This window comes from Sander vitreus, chromosome 21 (assembly GCF_031162955.1).
Source record: "Sander vitreus isolate 19-12246 chromosome 21, sanVit1, whole genome shotgun sequence".
NCBI lineage: Eukaryota > Metazoa > Chordata > Actinopteri > Perciformes > Percidae > Sander > Sander vitreus.
This window is the reverse complement of record NC_135875.1, coordinates 23,781,787-23,803,311: the sequence shown is the minus strand read 5'-3', so window position 1 is coordinate 23,803,311 and position 21,525 is coordinate 23,781,787. Positions and strand designations below refer to the sequence as shown.

The 21,525-nt window shown below is 44.1% G+C and overlaps 1 protein-coding gene across 1 annotated transcript in view; it reads right to left on the bottom strand.

Moving 5' to 3' along the window:
• Nucleotides 1–21,525, bottom strand: part of dnah9 (dynein, axonemal, heavy chain 9) — a 157,409-nt gene that overhangs the window by 75,041 nt on the left and 60,843 nt on the right. Inside the window, exons 34-45 of the mRNA XM_078279756.1 lie at nucleotides 20,723–20,827; nucleotides 16,545–16,702; nucleotides 13,214–13,352; nucleotides 9,410–9,697; nucleotides 5,654–5,864; nucleotides 5,448–5,575; nucleotides 5,174–5,282; nucleotides 4,763–4,910; nucleotides 3,535–3,709; nucleotides 2,548–2,721; nucleotides 1,315–1,522; nucleotides 508–673 (exon numbers count right to left, since the gene is read on the bottom strand). Coding sequence (XP_078135882.1) covers nucleotides 508–673; nucleotides 1,315–1,522; nucleotides 2,548–2,721; nucleotides 3,535–3,709; nucleotides 4,763–4,910; nucleotides 5,174–5,282; nucleotides 5,448–5,575; nucleotides 5,654–5,864; nucleotides 9,410–9,697; nucleotides 13,214–13,352; nucleotides 16,545–16,702; nucleotides 20,723–20,827 — 2,009 coding nt within the window. The remainder of the gene's footprint in view (nucleotides 1–507; nucleotides 674–1,314; nucleotides 1,523–2,547; nucleotides 2,722–3,534; nucleotides 3,710–4,762; nucleotides 4,911–5,173; nucleotides 5,283–5,447; nucleotides 5,576–5,653; nucleotides 5,865–9,409; nucleotides 9,698–13,213; nucleotides 13,353–16,544; nucleotides 16,703–20,722; nucleotides 20,828–21,525) is intronic.

The following is a 21,525-nucleotide window of genomic DNA, read 5'->3' as shown; positions in this document are numbered from 1 at the left end:
GCTCCCACTTAAGCTGGCGTGGCTCAGTAGTATCCTCCATCCTCTCAATTTCATACCTGAAATCCCCCCAGCATATCTGTAATGGGCTGAGTGTGTCTAAGCCAGTCAGCCTGCGTCCGACGCAGTGGAACCATGTTCAGAATGGCCCTCACTGTGTCAGAGAGATGAGCAACTAAATCCTTTTAAGGGGAATCATACAACACTGTGCTCACATTTGACTTTTTTGGAAGTTGTAGCACATTGATACTGAGGCAGTACTAAAGTACTAAAGCCATTTTCACTAGAATGAAGGCTATTACACCTATCAGCTGCTGGCACTCTGTTATCTGAATGTTCATTTTACATTGAGAAATTGTCTGAATAAAGCAATTAAAGTGACAACCTCATGTGATATTTTCTGAAAATCATTTAGAAAGACATAATGTCATCCTGTTTAAAAACCACAGGCATGTTTGCTCATACATATATATTGTATTGCATAGCTGCTTGTAAATGACAGAGCCCTACCAGTGGTTGTAGTCCATGTGTTGGCGTATGAGTGTGTGAGGTTGCACCGTTCCATATGCATCCACCTCGGGCATATTCATGTCGTCTATGAAGTAGATTAGTCTTCTGCTGCCTGGAGGTCCATAGTTGCGCCCTGCTTTCTTCTCAAGCGGCTTTTCCAACACAGCTGTGTAGCAGAGGAACACAGGCGCAGAGAATGAAAGGTGCAACTGAGCAACAATTTTAATGTAGTAGTTTAGAGTCAGAGAGTAGGTCGGTGTGGAGACATTTGATTTAGTCTCGCATTCCTCTACAGCGCTGCGGAGGAAGGTCTAGCTAGTCCACACAGCATTCCGGGGTGGGAGAAAAAGGTGCTTTGGTTTATTGTCATTTCTTTAAACCAATCACAATCGTCTTGGGTGGTGCTAAGCGCCGGACGGAGCAACGGTGCCGCTGCAAAATAGCCTCGGGAAGGAACTTGTTTGTTTTGTTTTTATGTTCAAAGGTTGTTTTAGTCGTGCAACAGAAAACTCAGATTGGACAGATAGTCTAGCTAGCTGTCTGGATTTACCCTGCAGAGATTTGAGGAGCAGTTAACCAGTGTTTAGAACGCCAACACAAAGAAAGAGGAAGGGGACGGACATCAGACCGAAAATGAGGGACATCCGGCGGAATTTCCGGCGGCACCTGAACAATCCCAGAAGTGGAATGCCGTGGATATAGACTACATTTGATTTAACTGGAAGAGTACATAAGCCAAGAAGACACACGTTTACACACCAGTAACAAGCCAATCAGAATCAAAGATTTTCCATGCACGGTTCCTACCTTGGAGCATAGCAGACGTGGTGTAATAGTTAAAGGGGACATTTTTAATCATGTATTTCTCCGCGTCCAACGATCTCAGTTTGTCTCCGACCAGAACAGACTTCCCTGTCCCGGCGTTTCCAACCAGCATGACGGGCCGACGGTGCTCCAGGAGGCGGTCCACGAAGTACCGAACTCGAATGGTCTCTGTAGTGTGGACCAGACACGCCTGCACACAGGAAACAAACATACATTCAGCACGTGCACAATCCCTGTTCGGATATTAATAGACTAACTACAGGGTTCGCAACTGCAACTCATGATTATTTTGATTATCAAATTATCTGTCAAATATTTGTTCAATGAATAGCTTAGTCTATAAAATGTGAAAATGCCATCACCAGCTGTCAGATCTGACAGGGACTTGATGACATGAGTGTTTTAGTCTTTGAGGAACATATCTGGGTCTAATGCTCCAGCTCCCCATGATAATGTGTATACTGTATAACCAGGGTGCTATTTTCTGGGGGGGGGATGTGTGGGATTTTCCCCTTTCTGGTCTACATATTCCTGCCTCTGCTGAATTATTTTTTAAAGTGATCAATGCTACTTCACCAATAGACATATATTATAGACCTAAAATAGAATAATTTAAAACTAAAGCGCTGTAACATCTATAGTGCCATAGAATGATAAAAGCGGTAGTGGAGTTTAGCCAGAAAAAGTGAGCGTCATGCAGCGCTGACCGTTAAGTTTAGGCACCAAAACGACTCGTTAAGTTTAGGAAAAAGATGGTAATGATGGTTTGGCTTAAAACACTCTCGAGGAACGAATGAACGTTTCCTGGGAGAAAGTATTGTGTTTTCGCCGCATAGTGAACTCGCATAGTGAACTCTCTGCTCCTGCTCTCCGGTTATAAGCGCTGCGTTTTCTGTTGACACCACGTTGTGCTATTTCATTTTGAGATTATTTTCCATTGGATATTGAAGTTCATTAATCAGTGTTTTGGCATGGCTGGCTGAGTGGCTCTATATCCATGGTGGTATTGGAAGGGGGATTTCATTCTTGCATGTTTTGTTTTGTTGCTCATGATCAAAAAACATCCCCCACCTCTGTTTTTTTTTCTCAAATCTCACCCTGTATATATGTATATGTGTCATTTGACCCGTTGTCAAATAACAATAGTGATTAGTGCAGTTTTAAACTATTAACCAAAACCCTGCATATTGAATACTCTAACACAACCTGTTGTACCTGAAGAGGTGTATCTGCGTCCATCTCAAACTTGGGCACCATCTTGGACCAGGGTTCAAACTTCTTGCTCTCGGGGTCGATGTAGTAATCGAACACGGTGCCCTGGGTCGGGAACTTGATGCTTTTGAACTCGGCCACCCACCACTTGCTGAACTCCACTCTGTAGTCGACCAGCTGCACTCACGCAGAGACACAGAGGGTAGGCGAGCGGTCAATACTCTAAAATGACTTCCTTTCTGCTTTTCTGGCCCATGCAGTAGCTATGGATCTGCGTGTTTGATTTACAAACCAGAGGAAGAATAAATGGCAACAACAGAAAGATACAACCACAGCAGCTGAAGGGTAGAAAATGAGAGATGGCAGGCCTATCCATCTGTCGGATTCAGACAGTGAAGTAGCCTCATCACTCCTCGCCTTTCTCCCTGCCCCCCCCCCCCCTTGGTACCTGTCTCCTCTATTCACTACCAACTCTCCAGTCAATAAAACCACTTAGCATTTAAATGCATCTGTGATGGGAAAATAAAGTGGAGTACATTTGTACCAAGGGGAGAGCCGTTTTATCCCATAACTTAGATGGACACGCTTACTGTACAGCACTAACTGGATTGCTTAGCAACTGCTGGCCACGGCTCTCCTGCTGATTTAAATTCAGCCAGCCTGGCTGTTGTTGAGCGGGAATGGAGTCCACTTCATTTTCAGATGGAGATCCCTGCCTTTTTCAAAACGTGCCATTTCTTCAACTGAAAATAACTTTCAAATGACTTTTTCATAAATAGAGACACAAAGTTGAGTTGCATAAGAGCCATCAGGGCTTGAATAATACAGAGGAATACCCATAATGCAACTGCAAAAAACTCTTTCAGTAAAGAGTTAGGAGGAGAGAGAAAGAAAAAAAAACATTCAGCTGTTTCAGTTGTGTCATATTCTTTTCCCTCTTTATGCAACTACTTAGTAAGCGTCTCACATGGCCAGAGGCCCACGCAGTACCTGGTCCTGGAACATGGCTCCCCCAAAGGCCCAGACCGCAGCAAAGACGAAGTAGAGCTCATAAAGTTCCTTGGCACAATCTGGCGGGGTGTTTTCAGGAGTCAGCAGACACTCCAGCAAATAGCACAGCATCTGGACCATGCTCTGCTCAGGGATAGGGATGATCTTCTTAAACCTGAGCAAAGACGGACACATTACATCACTGGATTCAAGCATTACCGCTGACTTGTGTTTATTACAGAACGGGTGTTGTTGACAAATCTATAGGCTCTGTGACATTATGGGACAGAAGAGCTTCTCTGGATTCCTCACAGTGAGGACAAAATAATCCTCCTCTACTTCCTGTTTTTGTTGTCTGCTCCAACAGCCGTGGTGATGGAGGTGTTGGAGGAGGCGAGTGCTCCTGTACAATAGAATGCAGGATGGGATCCAGTTCTGCTGAGTCACTCACTGTTTGCCTCAGTCCAACATGTTATGCCACATCGCAGCCTCCTGCGTCACCTGGACATGACTGTGATCACAGACTGTAAAAAAGATGGATAGAGCTTCCGGGTCTGGGAAGTAGTGATGTTACGTTCTGTGCCGAGGGCTTCGAAGCGTGTCGAGAAATCCCGGAAGTTTTCCGTGAAGCGCCTATCGAGGCTTGTATCGCTTTAGACAAATGGCGTCATTGATGACATCCGAAGCCTCGCTGCCCGTCCATACCACATGACTGGTTTATGAGGTGAATCGACACGGTTTTATTATACATCCATGATCTACATGAGCACATTCACGGCCCTCTGCCCAGTTAAACCACCTTCACTTTCCTGTTTTAGAATAGCCTACTAAAATTGCCCCGTCTGCTGTTATATTATGACCCAAATGATTGATTTACACATGTTTGATAGCCTCATTCCTCTCAAGGAAATCTGTTTATTACACAGTTATGTTAATTATATTATACCAACAGAAAATACACAGTATATTGATATATATGGATTTTCTTCGTTATTTCTAAGTCTTTACTTCATGATGCTTCATCTCGCAAGTTTCTTAAAGCTGCATTCTCTCTAACTTCCAGCAGGGGGCGACTCCACTGGCTCCCGTTTCTATAGAAGTCTATGAGAAAATGAGCCTACTTCTCTCTTGATTTATTACCTCAGTAAACATTTTCATAATGAGTTTATGGTCTCAATCGCTAGCTTCAAGTCTTCTTCAATACAGCATGATGTTCATTTTGTGTTACCTTGATCTGAGGCCATCCAGGCAAGAGGGGAGGTACTTGTCAAACAGTATGGTCAGATTGGCCTTCTCTGATTGGACCTCCCTCCTGTCAATCCAGCTGGACACCGGCGGGTTCCAGCCGAGGTCTGCTGGGTTTATGTACAGGATGCCTGGAAGGGAAACAGGGAACACAACACATTTAGTGATTATAGTAACTGAGAGTCCCCGGGGCAAACATGTGTCCTCCTTGGCTACTAGCAACTGTGTGGAGGAAGGGTGGGGGGCGGTGCATGAATATGGAAGGCTTGTATCATGTGGATGCGCCGACAGTTGTGTTGTCATTACTTAGAATTCCTCATGAGGGGGAGACAGAAACTACGCACTATAGCTTTAAAAGCCCATGTAGAGATAAAGAAAGGAAAGCGAGGACTACCTGCTCTTGATACTGTAGCGGGGGTTGCAGTGCGCAGGTGGCTGATCTCAAACACCAGCCTCATGGTGGGGTTCAGAGGGATCCGCTCATTACTGGCCAGAGTCAGCACCTAACAGGAGCACACAGGGCATGGAGAGACACACAGCATTACAGCACACACTGTCACTGTCTGTCAGATTCACATCTGACAGACAGTGGAAATGTGTAATCTTTGTCATGTTGATACTGAATAAAATACTTCTTTACACACAAACACACACACACACACACACACCTTGTTGTCATCCATGACTGTGTTGAGTGACTCAATCCACATGGGATCAATGTCTCCATCCAGAACGATCCACTTGGGTCCACTGTGACTTACGTTGGCCAGTTCCCGCATGATGTTGGAGAACAGGCCTGTGGGGAGAAGAGTTCATATGTTGGATATTTAACTCAGGTCAGTAAACGCGTTGCACTCATAAACACTGGACTCACCATCTTTCCACTCTCTGGTTGCCGGGTTGATGATGCCAAAAAGCTCATCATTGGTCACAGCCTTTGGGTTAAGGTCCGCCCACACAGGTCTGCGCTTCATATTCTGATAGGTCCTTTGGAGTGACCTCATCACCTGACTCTTTCCGGTGCCTGCGTTCCCGATCACAAACACAGAGTGACGAACGGCCAGCAGCTCCTCCAGCTGCACCACCTATCACACACACACACACACACACACACACACACACACACATACACACACACACAAATTTTAGAATTCTGCTTTTATCTTACGTTTAGATTTTTTTTACTACTAACTTATTAAGGGAGAGAACACTGATGGGCTTTTTGCAGTGCATTGTGCATTGCAGACTTCTGTGAGGACTACACTGTCCCAGTCAAAGACTGCATTATTATTATAAATTATTTTAAATGACACACCATGGTTAACAAAGACATCAAGGCCATCCTGAATGCATAGAAGAGGTTTTTTTTTTGGTGATATGGAGCAGGTGAGGACATTACAAGAACCCCTGAAAGTGAAGATCAGGGAGGCTAAAGTGAAGTGCAGGAGGAGGCAGAACAACAGAAGAGAGGTCTGGTGTGGCATGAAGATCATCACTGGTTTCAGGCCGACTGGCAGCAGAGGAGTTAAAGGCATCTTGGACAGAGCCAACTCACTGAATTTTCAATAGACTTAACACAATGGTCCCCATTGACTAATCTAGTGTCTTCCCCAACAATCACATTCTCCCCCTCCTTGCATCCTCCCATCCTCCTATGAGGGTCCCACTAACCCCACCCCTGTAGTTCCTGGGCTGACAGTCCTCTTCAACCTGACGACCCCCCTCCCCCCCTGTAACCTCTGCAGTGTTCTTCACAGCTGACCATGTAAGAAGACAGCTGATGAGAGTCCACTGAACAAGGCTAGGCCCTGATGGTGTGAGCCCCAGCCTTGTTCCTGTGCCAAAGACGGTCTCAGTGGCTCCAGGGACTGCAGAGCACTGGCATTGACCCCCCCCCAACATCATGAAGACACTGGAGAGACACATCCTCCAGCACCTCTGGCCCATGGTCAGCCCACTCTTAGATCCACTCCATTTGGCCTGGGAGTAGAGGATGCCATCATTTACCTGCTACACTGCGTCCATGCCCACCTGGACAAACCGGCAAGTACTGAGAGGGTTATGTTTTTTGACTTACTTGGCATACAGCGGTGCGGGTGGATGTACCCCTCATGTCCTGGATTGTCAACTAGCTGACTGGCAGAGCACAGCGTGTGCACATACATCACTGTGTGTCAGACAGAGTGGTTCAGTAACACTGGCCCCTCAGGCAGTGGCGCAAAAAGTGGGTATGCGCTATATGTCATTAATATATTTAGTTTTACATTTAGCTGTTCATGTTAGCTGTGCTGTCAGACATACAGGCTATAGTTACATCTGTTGGGTGACATGGAAGCTGTAATTACAGGGTCACATCTCTCTCTCTCTCTTTAAAGGTCTATGCTAATGGCTCTCCATATTTGTACTTTTTAAAATCCAAAATGTGAATGTAATTTCAACAGCAGCACAACCTTACTGCATAATAGTTGTCTTATATGATGCCATCACTAGGCTGATTTAAGAATTGAATGTAGGCTGCTATATTTAACAGGTGTGAGGATGGTGGATCAGGAAAGACAGGGGAAGGCAACAGGTAGGTCTAACATTAGGTGGAAGTGTAGGGGGAGCAAGGGGGGAACTTGTCACATGGTGTAACTGCAGGAGTGCTTGGAGTGGAAGGTAAATACTAGTTTAATAAACACGGGATTTTTCTGTAAAGTACTTGTAGAGACAATAAAATCTGAGAGTCGGGCAGCAAGACGCTCCGCTTCTGAGACGCTCCCGGAGGACGGAACAAAACCGGAACCCAGCACAAGATGCCCCCAGTGGAAAATCAGGGTAAGGCATTGGTGACCCCAGGTTCCATCCAGGGGGTCAGTGTTGGCATTGTGGAGGTCTACAAGTACCTGGGAGTGTACAATGAGCTGGACTGGACTCAAAACCCTGAAGCACTCTACAAGAAGGGAAGAGCAGCCTCTATTTTCTGAGGACGCTGAGGTCCTTCCACATCGGCCGGATGATGCTGAGGATGTTTGATGAGTGTGTGGAGGCCGCTGCTAGCCTGTTTGCTGATGCGTGCTGGGGGAGCAGACGCCAACAGACTCAACAAACCATCCATGATCCACAAGGGCAGGGGCGTTGTGGGGGTGGAGCTGGACTCTATGGCAGCACTGTCAGAGAATAGGATGCTGCCCAAGATACGTGCCTTTCTGGACAATGTCTCCCACCCTCTCCCGGACACAATAATCCGAACACAGCAGTACATTCAGTACAACTCATTCCACCACGATGCACCACAGAGCGCCACAGGAAGTCCTTCCTGCCTGTGGCCATCAAACTCAGAGTGTCAGACACTGGGAGGCCCGTGGATCATTCAGAATTATTAAGTCATTATTTATAATCATTTCTATTATTTATATCTTCAACTGTGCAATATTGACTGTGTGCAATACTTAATGTTAACACTGCAATAAATATTCAACTGTGCAATACTCCACTTTTACAAGACCATTGTACTTAATAAAATAAACTGAAGTGAATTGCCTTTAACCAACATGTTAAGAGTATAAAGAGCTTGCTCTACCTTCACACAGCTTCTCCAGTATGAAGGATGCCACGCTTCTCTACATTTGGAATATTTCACACACTTACACTTGACTTGCAGTGTAACATTTTCTGCTGTTCTCATTCAGGTATGAGAGGTGACGAACAGAGTGTGTAACAGAGAGAAAAAAAAGATAGAAAGAGAGATTTCCACTCAAACCTCAATCAATGCCATCGACCGGCCCCTTGCGGCTCCTACTCGCCATCCATTCAGCTCAAAGGCCCCGGCTGATTACTGCTTTGATGTGGGGAGGACTAATGCTAGCACAGGCTAACGCCAAAGGTATGCAGTCTCTTTCACCTCCCCCCCCCACCCCTTCCCCCTCGTTGTCTGGAATCAAAAGGTTGGCCGCACAAACAAAGACAGTAAAAGTTCAGGCTCTGGGGGTGGGTGGTTGTTATTGACCAGCCCGCCATTCTCACTCTCTCGATCGCTGTGTTTCTCCTCCTCTTTGTTTATTTCCGTGGCTGTCTCTCACAATATCAGGGTTAAGTGGCATGGTGCAGTGCCAGCCTCCATTGATGGAGTGTTATTATGTGCTTCCTGTGTCTATTTGACCTGAGGCGGATTACACTTATTTCCCCTGGTCCTGCGTTCATCTGTCTCTGACATATAAACGCTTTCTACGGTGCGTGTGGTGTGTGTGTGTGTGTGTAATGTAATGACCACAATTAGGTCAGCATCTTGGGCACCTGAACTCTCATCGCAGCTAACCGTTGGCTTTCTGCAAAATTTGCCCAATTCATCCCTATCCTGCAGACGTGTCTGACACTAATGTGTATTTCCCAGCGGAACATTATGACATGAGGTAAATAGCTTTTGGAAAGAACTACGATAAATCTAAATGAGATTGCTACAACTGTAATATCTGTCTAAATTGTTAAAGACGAATCTCCCATGTGGGGACTTTGCTCCTGCTTCGCAATGTGTTTGCCTTCATCCATGGCAACATTTGTGACATTTTTTGAGTTGTAATCAAAACAGAATCCGATAAACTGCAGCAGACGAGCATGTCGGGAGGCTATCCAGGAATCTGGTTTAACTTACCTTGAGGAGAAAATTGTCCTCGGCCTGCAACTTCAGGTCCAAAATGGACTCCTTGACGTGCTTCTCAAAGTCCAGGTCTCGTTTCCTGGGGACGTCCAGGGCAGGGAACAGGTCACCTATTAACCCCATGAACACGGGCATGTCATCGGTCACGATCTTGGGGATGTTGAAGTCCCTCAGAGCTCGCATCAACACCTGGTCCTCCGCTCGGCTGGGGTCTCCTCTCTTCAGAGAGCCGGCCACCACCAGCACGGACTTGATGGCTCGGAGGCCCCAGTCATAGTGGTCCTTCAGTAGGCAGAGGAACACACGGCAGAGCTCAACACGTATCCTCTACTGTCTATGCCATGTTAGCATGTCATTAGCATGTTAGCAGTGTTATTGTGAGTAGAGGTTGACCGATTAATCGGCCGGCCGATTAATCGGCCGATTTTTAGCATTTTTTTACATAATCGTCATCGGCCAATATCCCAGTCTATCAAGCCGATTAATAGGCAGGCGCATCTGCGGGCAGCCTAGTGTTAAAAACATGAATAGGCGACATTTTTTACAGCGCACCCAGACCAGCTGCCTCCAGCCCCTCCCCTCATGAAGTCTTGCGCCGTGTGTCTCGCACAGTCACTTCAGGCTCAGACGCTACCGTTAGTAGTAGCATATTGCTGGTGTTCTTGCCTTGGGATTAACTGTACTAATAAAACCGTACAAAACACCGCGGCCACACCGCTGTGGAAGCTCCCTGAATGTCATTTATCAGAGTCTGGTTGTTACCCCTGTCCGTGGCAGTCTCATCCACTCCTATAACGGAGCTAACTGGAGCTAACCGCTAACGGAGCTAACCGCTAACGGAGCTAATCGTTGCTAACAGAGCCTTCAGTTCTCCGTGCCTGTATCCATTAACTGCATCTATGGACTCGAGCATGAATAAAACCCTTAATTTTATTAAATTGGCTGGACGAGTTTTAAATTACAACTAAGAGTTGTTTGAATAACAGAAATCTGCTCAGATAAGATCCTAATGAGTGCTACAGGACATGTAACAGTAGGGTCCCCAAAACACAGATAAAACACTTCAACAAATGAACAATGATCTAACAAACAAGGTGAACAAGAACTGACTTTAGAGAGAACTAGTCTGATGTGATTCAACAGGAGTTAGGAGGAAATAGTGTTGAGATTAATAATAACATGTCACTTTCTGTGAAGCTTGCAGATTTGTATTCTCAGAAGTTATTTTTTCATTGAAAAGTTTATTTGACAAAGTTTATTTTCTTCTTACCTGTTTCGTTTATTTAATATATTTTTCATACATTATTTATACAATATACAGTATGTTTTTACATTATACATTTTTAATTGAAGTATAGGCCTACAAGTGTAGATTGGTGAAGTGTTGAGAAATTCTGTGTATATTAGTGTTACATTTTATCTTTCAAATAGAGGTTTAAAAAAAAGCACATATCGGCCAAATATAATATATAATAAATCGGCAGCATTTATCGGCCATCGGCTGACCCTGATTTCTAAAGATCGGCATCGGCCAGAGAAAACCCATATCGATCGACCTCTAATTGTGAGCATTTTAGCATGCTCGGCCTCAAAGAGCTGCTAGCGTAGTCTGTGGGACTGTGAATGTGAATCATCATCCTAACCAACGGCTCTCCAGAAATCACACACACACACACACACACACACACACACACACACACACACACACACACACACACACACACAAAAAAAAGATAAAAATCGGAGCACTAATTCACTGACTTTATGGTTTCAAGCCCTGTTTAATATTATTCTTATTAGATCCATGTCTGGACGGAGAGCTTATCTAGTAGGATTTAGTGATTTAACAGTGAGCTTAACCTACTTTATATTCTTGGATGTCATTTCTTACATCAACATAATATTCCTACAGTAACTTATGGTATCTCTTAATACAAAATCATTTGTAATGTGACATTAAAGTAGCTTACTAACTACTCAACAGTGAGTCGTAGTTGTATGTGTGTCCAGAGGCTCTCCGGCTGACAAAGATTAGATGTGTCTTCAGAACACACAGCCACACAGCCACACACACACACACACACACACACACACACACACACACACACACACACACACACACACACACGAAGTGAGAGGCAACAAATTATTAGAGCATTATTTCAGCTCCCTGCAAATTCTGAGAGAATGGGATATATTTATTTATAGAGTGTACTCTCTTAGCATGCTCTGGTGTCAACAGCATAGTCGTTCTGCACAAGCAGTAGAATTTATGCAATATTTAATCCATAATTATCAACCACTTGTTTAATTCAAGAAAGCAGTTCTCTGAATCTGCACTTTCCATTGATCTGCACGCTCAGCCCATTGTGAATATAGCTTAGTGAAGCAGTCTGTTCATTATCATTTGATTTCATTACCAGTAAGTTGCTAATGTTGAAAAACCTGCAATGAAACTCCGGCAAACAACTTTGGAGCAGCCAAAAAAGTGTTATTAAGGTGATATTTAAAAATGTCAGAAGAACTAGAGCTTCATTAAACCGCCATAAAAAGGAAGTAGTGTGCTATGACACTTAAATGGGCCTGTGGTCACGGGAAATTCATCCAGAACTGAGGGCTCATAAAATCGCTTACCTAAGTCGAAGAGCTCTGCTGTAACTATTAGTCAGCACTGTGAGTGATTTTATTGCTTTTTTAAAAATAATTTAAATAATGGCAAGACATGTAAAACAGGACTGGACTGGAAGAGGATGAAAGAACATTTTAGATGGAATAACATCAGCTTCTTATTCATATGCATGTCAGACTTCACTCGGACCCTTCAGTGAGAAAGGAGCGGTGCCCCGGGCTTGGAGTCCATCAAATAGAACAGGAGCGTCAGGTCAGCTGTTTCGGCATTTCTTTAAACCAATCACAATCGTCTTGAGTGGTGCTAAGCGCCGGACGGAGCAATGGTGCCTCTGCAAAATAGCTTCGGAAAGGAACTTGTTTTGGTGGAACATGTGTACGTTCATAGGTTGTTTTAGTCGTGCAACAGAAAACTCAGATTGGACAGATAGTCTAGCTAGCTGTCTGGATTTACCCTGCAGAGATGAACCAAGGGGGTAAGCCAGCCTCCACAAAGCCAAAATGGAGCCATTTTGATGCTAATAAGCCATCACCTCCCGTTAGCATTCTATTGACTGCCATTCATTTTGGCGTCACTTTGACAGCGAATAACTTTACATCTGAAGCGTTTAAAGACTCTATTTGTCCATTGTTTATTTCTAAAGAAACACGACAATGTATAAAAGGCTCCATTACCTTGTATCTCACGTTATGGCTCCGTAGCAGGCGTTTTTGTAAAAATGGGCTAACGATTGTGTCATAACCACGCGACTTACTGTCGCATAGTAGACAAATTACCATACAGTACAGGAGAAGCTCGCAGGCAGTTCCGATTTACATTAGCTGTTTAAGTTAAATTACTAATTTTATCTAGCATTTTAGTTAGCAATAATTAGCCTTTGCCTATGTTATCTCCTTACATATACCTACGCTCTCCGTCTCTGCAAGATTGGGAATGATTGAGATTTCTCTTGGCACAGCTACTAAAAGACTTTCAGACAGGTTGCTCACGTCACATCTACGTCGGCAAGCTCAGTTGGAGGCTGCACAGTAACGCTCAGCCATCACCGGAAAAGTGCTTCTAATATACTTCACTGGTCTCTGTAGAAAACAACGATATAGACCACGGTAGAAGGATCTGGCTTTTTCTAACCATATCACATGTGTAAGATCAAAGAAAGCAGATATTACCTGTTTGGACAACAGCTCTTTACACAGTGTGTAGAGGGTGATAAACTTCCTGGCCAGGACCCGGGCGTCCAGGAAGCCCTCGGCCACCAGCATGATTTCACAGATCAGCTCAAAGTCCGGCACCACCATGGCACACGGTCTGAGGAAAAAACAGGATCTCAGTAGTGGGGCGTAATCATAATACCTGCAGTTCACTCAACTTGTGTGTCCGTGTTAGCGGATTGGGAGATAGCACACACAGCAAACAGCAGAGCAAAGGAAGCTCTGATCCAGGTCAGTCCATCCCAGTTCAACACGTCTCCAATATGCAGCGCTTTATTCCCACAATGGGTCCAGCTATCTTCCCCTTTTCAGTCGCTACTCGCCTAATATGCTCTCTCTCTCACACTGGCCTGTCTGCATTTATCTTGTGGTCTTGTGTCAGGTGGAACTTGCTCTTATTGCCAACAGCTTCTCATTGATCTACCGTGGCTTGGATTGTACCTCATTTCCGCGCTAATTTGAAAAAAAGCTAAGTATTAACTCCATGTTAGTGTAATCTAATTATGATGTTTTCCTGGTATGTTATACAGGGGTGTTGAATGATGGAAGTGGGACTGAGTACCCAGGGCCCTCATAATAATGATAATAATAACAATAATCTTTATTTATAGAGCACTTTTCAAACTCCATGTTGCTCCACAGTGCTTCTGTGTGGATGTGGGAAGGGGCTATAGAGAATGCCTTTCTACAGGGCCCAGAGTGTTGTGCTACGCCCCTGTTATATACAGCCAGCAGACGTTACAAGAGTTAAAGTGCTCATATTATGCTCATTTTCAGGTTCATAATTGTATTTAGAGGTTCTACCAGAATATTTACCAGTTTATGTGGTTTAATTTTAAAAAAAATTTCACCCTGTGTGTTGAGCTCTCTGTTTTAGCTACAGAGTGAGACATCTCACTTCTGTTCCATCTATGTTGGGAGTCGCACATGCGCAGTACCTAGGTAAGGACTACTAGCCAGTCAGAAGCAGAGTATGAGGGCGTGCCACGCTAGCAGCTAGGCGAGCATGTGTTACAAAGTGACAAGCGTTTGTCACTTTGTCCTTTGGGGTGGACTTTGGGCTTTTTCACTTTGTAAACCTATAACGTGCACAAAAAAGTACACAATAAAGGAAAGGGAAAAAGCCAAAAAGCGTAATATGAGCACTTTAAAAATAATATATAAGTTTAGTTCAGGGAGAGTTGTGTTTGAGTTACTACCTATGGCTATCCACAATCAGTGTCCCTGTTCCTAATACAATAACCCACGTCAATGTCGACAGGAAACATGAGATTAAAAAAGTAAGGGATTTGAAAATACAGATTCAAGTCTTTTGCCTAACAAACATTATCATGTTCCATCTATTGATGGGTTCAATTCTAAAAACACTCCAGAGTCCATTTCTCAATATATCCTGTTGGAGGTTACAGGGGGTTGGAACCTGTCCCAATCACACTGGGTAAATGGTGAGGTGCACCCAAGACAGGTCTATCACTAGTTTTGTAGAACATGTCTTTTTCAAGATGTTTGTAATGTTTGTGTACATTTTAGATGTGGTTTAATTGTCACTACCATTCTGCAACCAGTTCCAAGTTTTGATAACAACATAAGTGCAAACCTATTGTTTTTCTATTATTATAATCTGCCCCATGACTAGTTGATGGATTAAACCTTGGTTGATGGACCCAATCCTCTGAGGAATAAAGCATGGTTTGAGGACATAGAGCTGTGTGTGACACACTACTAGGAATTAAAACCCTCCACTGTTGATGCTGTGCCCTTCTTGCATGGTGCTTTACAAGCTTAATTCTGTTCTACTGTTACAAGCAGCGGTGTAGGCTAGTTTATTGTAGTGGGTATACTACAATCGTCGTTCTGCATGTTCTGCAGCATTTGTTCAGTTTGTGGTCACATAACTCCACCCGTATAGGCGAAAACCAATAGCTGAAGTGAAAGCTCTGTCACAAAACTATGTTGTTACTTATCATTGAACATTTCTAAGTGGGTATATGGAATGTCTGGAGCTTTCTTAGTTGGTATACAGCGTATACCTGCGTATCACGTAGACTGGTTACAAGAGGCTGTATTGTTTTTAGTTTTGGGGGCTTTTGGCGTGCAATGTTCTGTTGTGAAGCCTTTATTTTATGCATACTAACTGTAAGGTAAGACAACCTACACCTTTTATGTATTATATATTTATTATTTAGGCTATTATTATTTGTTTAGAATGTCACTCCGTTTTTTCGTACATGTTGCGAGCAGCCTCATTCAAAAATGTCTTTTTACTGCTAATAAACATTTAAACTAACATTTGTATATGCCTAAAGTGTTTTATAGTCATCGATCTTACTATAAGTGTTGATTTAAGATGCTAAATTGATCAAACAAACAAACTACTCACTGTTGGCCGCTGTCGTCACTTTAAAAAAACAAAAACATTACTTTAACAAACAAAAAAATGTTTCATACATTTTTCTAAACTGATTTAATAAAGAATAAAAACGAGATATGAGCACTTTGCCATTATAAACAAAACTGAACTATGGCCAACAGTATAGGCTACGTATCGGGAGAAAAGAAAAAAAAACACAGGCTACAGTGTTTCCATTTGTGTGCATCCTTGTCCCAGCAATGCTTGTTACTAACCTAGCTCTGGGGGGGTTTACTTCCCGGAGTCCTTACGTTTTTGTTTTTTTTCGCCCAGCATATTTCCTTGGATTAGGATGGCACCAAGATCTTGGTTGCAGCTGTCGCCGTGATCCTGCTGCACTCCCTGCTACACCCTGTTACGCTCTGCGGTGCCCTGCTGCGTCCTGCTGCGTCCTGCTATGCTCTGCTGTGTCACGCTACATCCTGTAACGCCCTGCAGTGCCCTGCTATGACATGAACTACTACGACTACCATTTGTAGTCACTGTTCCATTATCTTTATTGTGACTATTATTGCCACTGTTCATCACTTCCCCAACCGGCACCGTCAGACACCGCCAACCAAGAGCCTGGGTCTGTCCGAGGTTTCTTCCTAAAAGGGAGTTTTTCCTCGCCACTGTCGCACTAAATGCTTTCTCTTGGGGGAATTACTAGAATTGTTGGGGCTTTGTAAACTATAGAGTGTGGTCTAGACCTACTCTGTAAAGTGTCTCGAGATAACTCTTGTTATGATTTGATGCTATAAATAAAATTGAATTGAATTGAATACAGTCGGGCTCGGGCTGAAAATTCTGATAAGCTATAGGTCAAGGGTCGGGGTCGGGCCTGACATCTCGGGCCAGGGCCAAAATTTTAAGCCTGTGCAGGGCTACCTGACCTACCTGAACAGAGCCTTGAGGTTCTCAGGAAGCTCCGTCCTGCCAGCATAGCCGGGGTTCATCGTGATGAAGATGCCCACAGAGGGGCAAAGATTCACCTCCTCGCCCATAAAGTTGAACCTCTTCTTCTTATCTCGAATGGCATCCTGGATGCTTTTGACCTGCATGTACAGAGTACAAACACAAAATAGTACAATGAAATGATAGCCAATCTTTTTTTGGCACAGTAACTAGAGACGTTCCGCTATTACTGTTTCCGTCATGATACCAATTCCAATACCTGAACTTGCGTATCGGCCGATACTGAGTACTGATCTGATACCAGTGTGTTATGTATATTTTATTATATTTTAACAGCTGTGTACTACTATCCCTGTATGGATGTGATAGGATTGCTATCATTGTTGTTCGGCCTGGCTCAGGTTAAACGTTTTGTGAAACATGAAGAAACACAAACAATGAACGCCATTCTTTTATTATCCAGTTTGACAGTCAGTCATAACAGAAAGAGAACATGAATAAACTACTTTAAAGTAGATTTTCTTCTGGGCTAAATTAGGTGGTATCAGATCGGTGCATAAACGCCAGTACTTACCGATACAGATACTAGCATTTTAAGCAGTACCGGAGGCTTTTCTGATACTGGTATTGGTATTGGAACATCTCTAACTGTAACCCAGTAAAATAATGTAATGTCCTGTAACCCAGTGAGTGATAAGATTATTAGAATATATTGTTTTAAAATTGTTAATGATTCATTTTATTTTTTATTCCTATTCACTAAAATCGTCCGTCTTGCATTGAATCCTTTCATTGGTCAAGGAATGCAGATTCCTGATTGGATAGGGGAAATTAAGTCCCTCCTCCGTGAGAAATAAGGAATATCGCAAAAGAAGAAATCGACACGGCATTGAGGGCCTCATGTACTAACGCTTTTGCGCCCACTTCAGGCGTATTTGTTTCGCAACGTGCGCATAAAAGCATGGCGAGGTATATACAAACATGCCCGCTTTTACCTCAGTGCCCACACGCACTGAGGTAAGATGATGGGAGGGGAAGCGTAAAGTGTGCCTAATTATGTATTCCGCGGTATGTACAAAAACCTCCCGTGACAGCGCGCCTCTATTTTGCAGTGAAAATTCTATGCCTATGAAAATATTCATATGCCTCCTGGTGAAATGGCAGCAGTTATCCGAGCAAGACGAAGACATAGGTCAAGGAGACGAGCTGAAAGGATTTTTTCCACAAGGATCACACTTTTCCAGTTGAGTGAACACAAAATCGTTAAGCGTTACAGATTAAGCAGCCATGCAATATTACAGTTAGACTACTGGGAGAAATCAAAGATGACATTGAATCTCCGACTCAGCGTTCACATTCCATTCCAGCAGTTGTTAAACTCCTCGCTACATTACAAATATTGCCATCAGAATCATTTCAAACAGTCATAGCATCAGCAGTGGGAATATCGCAGTCTGCACTCAGCCGTATCATAGCACAAGTATTTAACGCTTTGCTACAGCGTAATTTACGGTATAGTGGGCAGAGAAAGGCGCTGATTACCCGATGAACTGCAGGTTTGGTAAATACGACGTAAACTGAAGTATCACAGCGTGCGCTTTCTGTGGGTTGGCCATGGCGCTGATAACGCTACATTCGCAAATGTACGTACATGAGGGCCTGAGTGTTATAAAAACACACACAGCTCCCTCTGGAGACACAAAAGGCTGTATACAACTTTTTCACGTATGCCGTCGTACTCCCCAACACAACACCTGAACGCTCTGATGTGTAGAACCAGTGCAGTTCACCTTTAAGGGATCAAAGTCATTACAATTCGTACTGAGGTTTCATGAAGTAGATAAAAATATATTTTAAAACTAAAGTTCTGTATTGGCACCACTATCAAAACGTTTCAAATCGTACCCAGCATATCATTAAAGTCACTAAGCACATACCAGAGTCAATTTGTAACAGTCTGTCAAAATGGTACGCACTATGGCCCTTTTTTTCAGGGACACAATTTCATCAATAATATGAGCATGCTATCAGCCAGGCTTTACTGCATCAACTGCCAGGCTCCACTTGTCTACATTATGATGGAATGAGATATCAGAAATGAACTTTTGTGTGTGTGTGTGTGTGTGTGTGTGTGTGTGTGTGTGTGTGTGTGTGTGTGTGTGTGCGCGTGCGTGTGTTGGTGTGCATGTGTGTGTCTTGGCCTAAAACTCTGAATCCCAGCCTGTAAGAGGCTTTATGAATTTAACATGCGTGTGGTAAAAGGGCGTAGCGAGTCGACAGCTGGAAAGAGGAGGAACATCTCTTCATGGATGAGTACTCGGCTACAGATCACTCAGTCATACTAACACAACAGGGGGATGCAAAAACAAACACTGCAGCTGCAACACACACACAAAAAAAAAAAGAATACAAGTTTTCATGAGAACATCAGCGGGCCTTCTTTCTTATGTGAAATGACAGCGGCCCACCTCTGCTATCCTACAGAGATATTAAAGGACGTAAAACACCAAAAACACTTTCTTAAAAGTTCAAGAGCAGACACCGTCCTGAAAAGTGTGATCCAGTGGGTCCGGCTCCACTCTTTGCTGTCTCTTTGAATGTACAGGCTGCAATATATTCACAGTCCACGCCTGTGTTGGCTGCAACAGAGGCAGAGCTTCACCAATTTATCTCCATGTTGTAATGTCTGGCGGCCTTCTGTTTGTCCCGGCTTTATTTAATGTAGAACTGGTCCTGCCACCTGTGTTAGCAGACCTGAGCGGCAGCCGAGTATGTCGCCGGGCGATGCTAGCTGCTTCCACTTTCAGAGGATGGATTAGGTGCGTGTGCTGCGGTGAGAGATGGCTTGGTGGCTTAGCGCTGGAGCGGGCTGCCAGCTGTCACATCGGGAGTCTGACAGTCCTCTGTACTTCTCCACGTATAAGCCAACATGATTTATTATTCATTACGCCACGCAACACCGATTCATTCTTCTGGCACTTTAAAATTCTATAAATATTATCAGCTTCCACAGCTTATGGAAGAAGTCTTGCATTGCTGCTAAAGAGAGAAGGACGGAAGGGCAGAGGAGTGTGTTGGGTCTTGCAAAGAATAATGATCCTTTGAGGAGCTCCATCTCCATTATCATCACAATCATGACCAGCATCCCTACATCAACTGTGTGCATTGTGCAGTGACAGTACTGCACATGCATGAATATGGTGCAGGATTTGAATACACCAGAGGGACTTATGAAACCATGGAGAGAGGGTCTGTTTGATGCGGGATATGCAAGATGGCAGAAAAGCTAGCATCAGCTGAAACGCACAGAACATGGCTGAGTCCCGTAATGAAAGGGCTAGCTGCTGTAGGTCGCTCAGAGCATACACCGATCACATCCATTCAGTTCATCCACAGAGCTCCGACATGTACAAAACAGGACCATCGCAGGTCATACGCAGGTCAGGATTTAACTTACATTAGTAAGGCACAGACTTAAACCTGCATTGGTGTTTAACCACTTGTGGGCAGCGCAAAGCTGTGAACAAACTGACATAAGAGCTGTGTTGGAAACAGCTCTCTATCCCAGAAATAGTGCACTATAGCGGTTTTCTTAACACAAAGAAAGGGGAAGGTGACAGACATCCGGCCAAAATGATGATGAGATGAATGGATGCAGTGTGTGTGTGTGTGTGTGTGTGTGTGTGTGTGTGTGTGTGTTCTGACTAAGCCTTGAACTAAGATGATTCATTTTAAAAGAAATAACTCAAAATTACAAATACAAATGTGCTGTACACGTGTGCAAATCCAACTAATTCCCCGTCTTTGAGATTTTAGAGTTTGTCCATTCAGAGTTGTCGTTATTAAAGATGTGAGCAGCGTGCTGGCGAGCAAAGAGGCCGGTTTTCCATCCCTAACTCTCAAATCAGATCAGAGGAGGCTCCAATTATGAAGGAGCTCTGGGGTGCTAAGGTGTCAGCCTCGGTGGATTAGTCTTACAGCTGAAGCAATTTACGCGTGCAATCGGTGATGAAGAGGCTATTTACTTCTGCAGAGCTGTTTTTAAGGGCTTATTTTCACCACAACTTCGATAAATGAAAACTCACAGATTATCTCGGCTGAAGATATACACACAAGCTGTGCTCAGCACCTGGGGCAGAGGGAACTGGAACGGTTCTTACCTGTACAGCCACCACAGACAGCACCTCCACTGAGATCCTGTTAAACTCGTCAAAGCAGCCCCATGCCCCCGTCTGAGCCAGGCCTTTGTAGATGTCCCCACAGGACTGGTGGACACAGAGAGAGAGAGACAGATATTCAGATGGACACTGCGGGACAGGAAGTCAGTCAGGCAGGCTCAAAGGTGGACATCCTGTCTGACTGACATAATAAGGATAAGGCATGTGTTGAGGCCAATTAGACAGAAGATATATGGAGAAGCATTGATGGCAGTCAGCACAGCAGGCTGGGAGTAAGCGTAGAAGAACTGGATGATGCTTATACAAGGCCTCGCACTAATAAAACAAGGCGTTAATGGCAAAAAGAGAAAGGCTAAAATGTCTACCACCCACATTTCAGTTTTCCCCAACATCAACCTGAGAGCAGGTGAACAGCTGGACCAGGATGAGGCTCGCAGCTGACTTCTCTCCCCAATTACAGGGCCGAGGAAACCTTCTCTGACGCAAACCTTCTGACTGCTGAATTGATGCTGTGTGTGTGTGTGTGTGTGTGTGTATGTTAGGTGGTGCAGCTGGAGGAGCTGCTGGCCGTTACATTACTACTGTGTGTGCATGTAAATATGAGTAACAATGCGGGGCTCTGTGTTCCCCCTGGAGTACATTAGCACTTCTCCCTGACACCTTTTCTGCTGTACGCCTCTGTACTGTAATGCTGCCCCTGTCAGGGGGAAGCAGGAGCAAGCTGGATCACAAGATTATGTTTATGTCTCCCCCGAGCACTCTATACGCAGAAAGTGAGTGTGTAA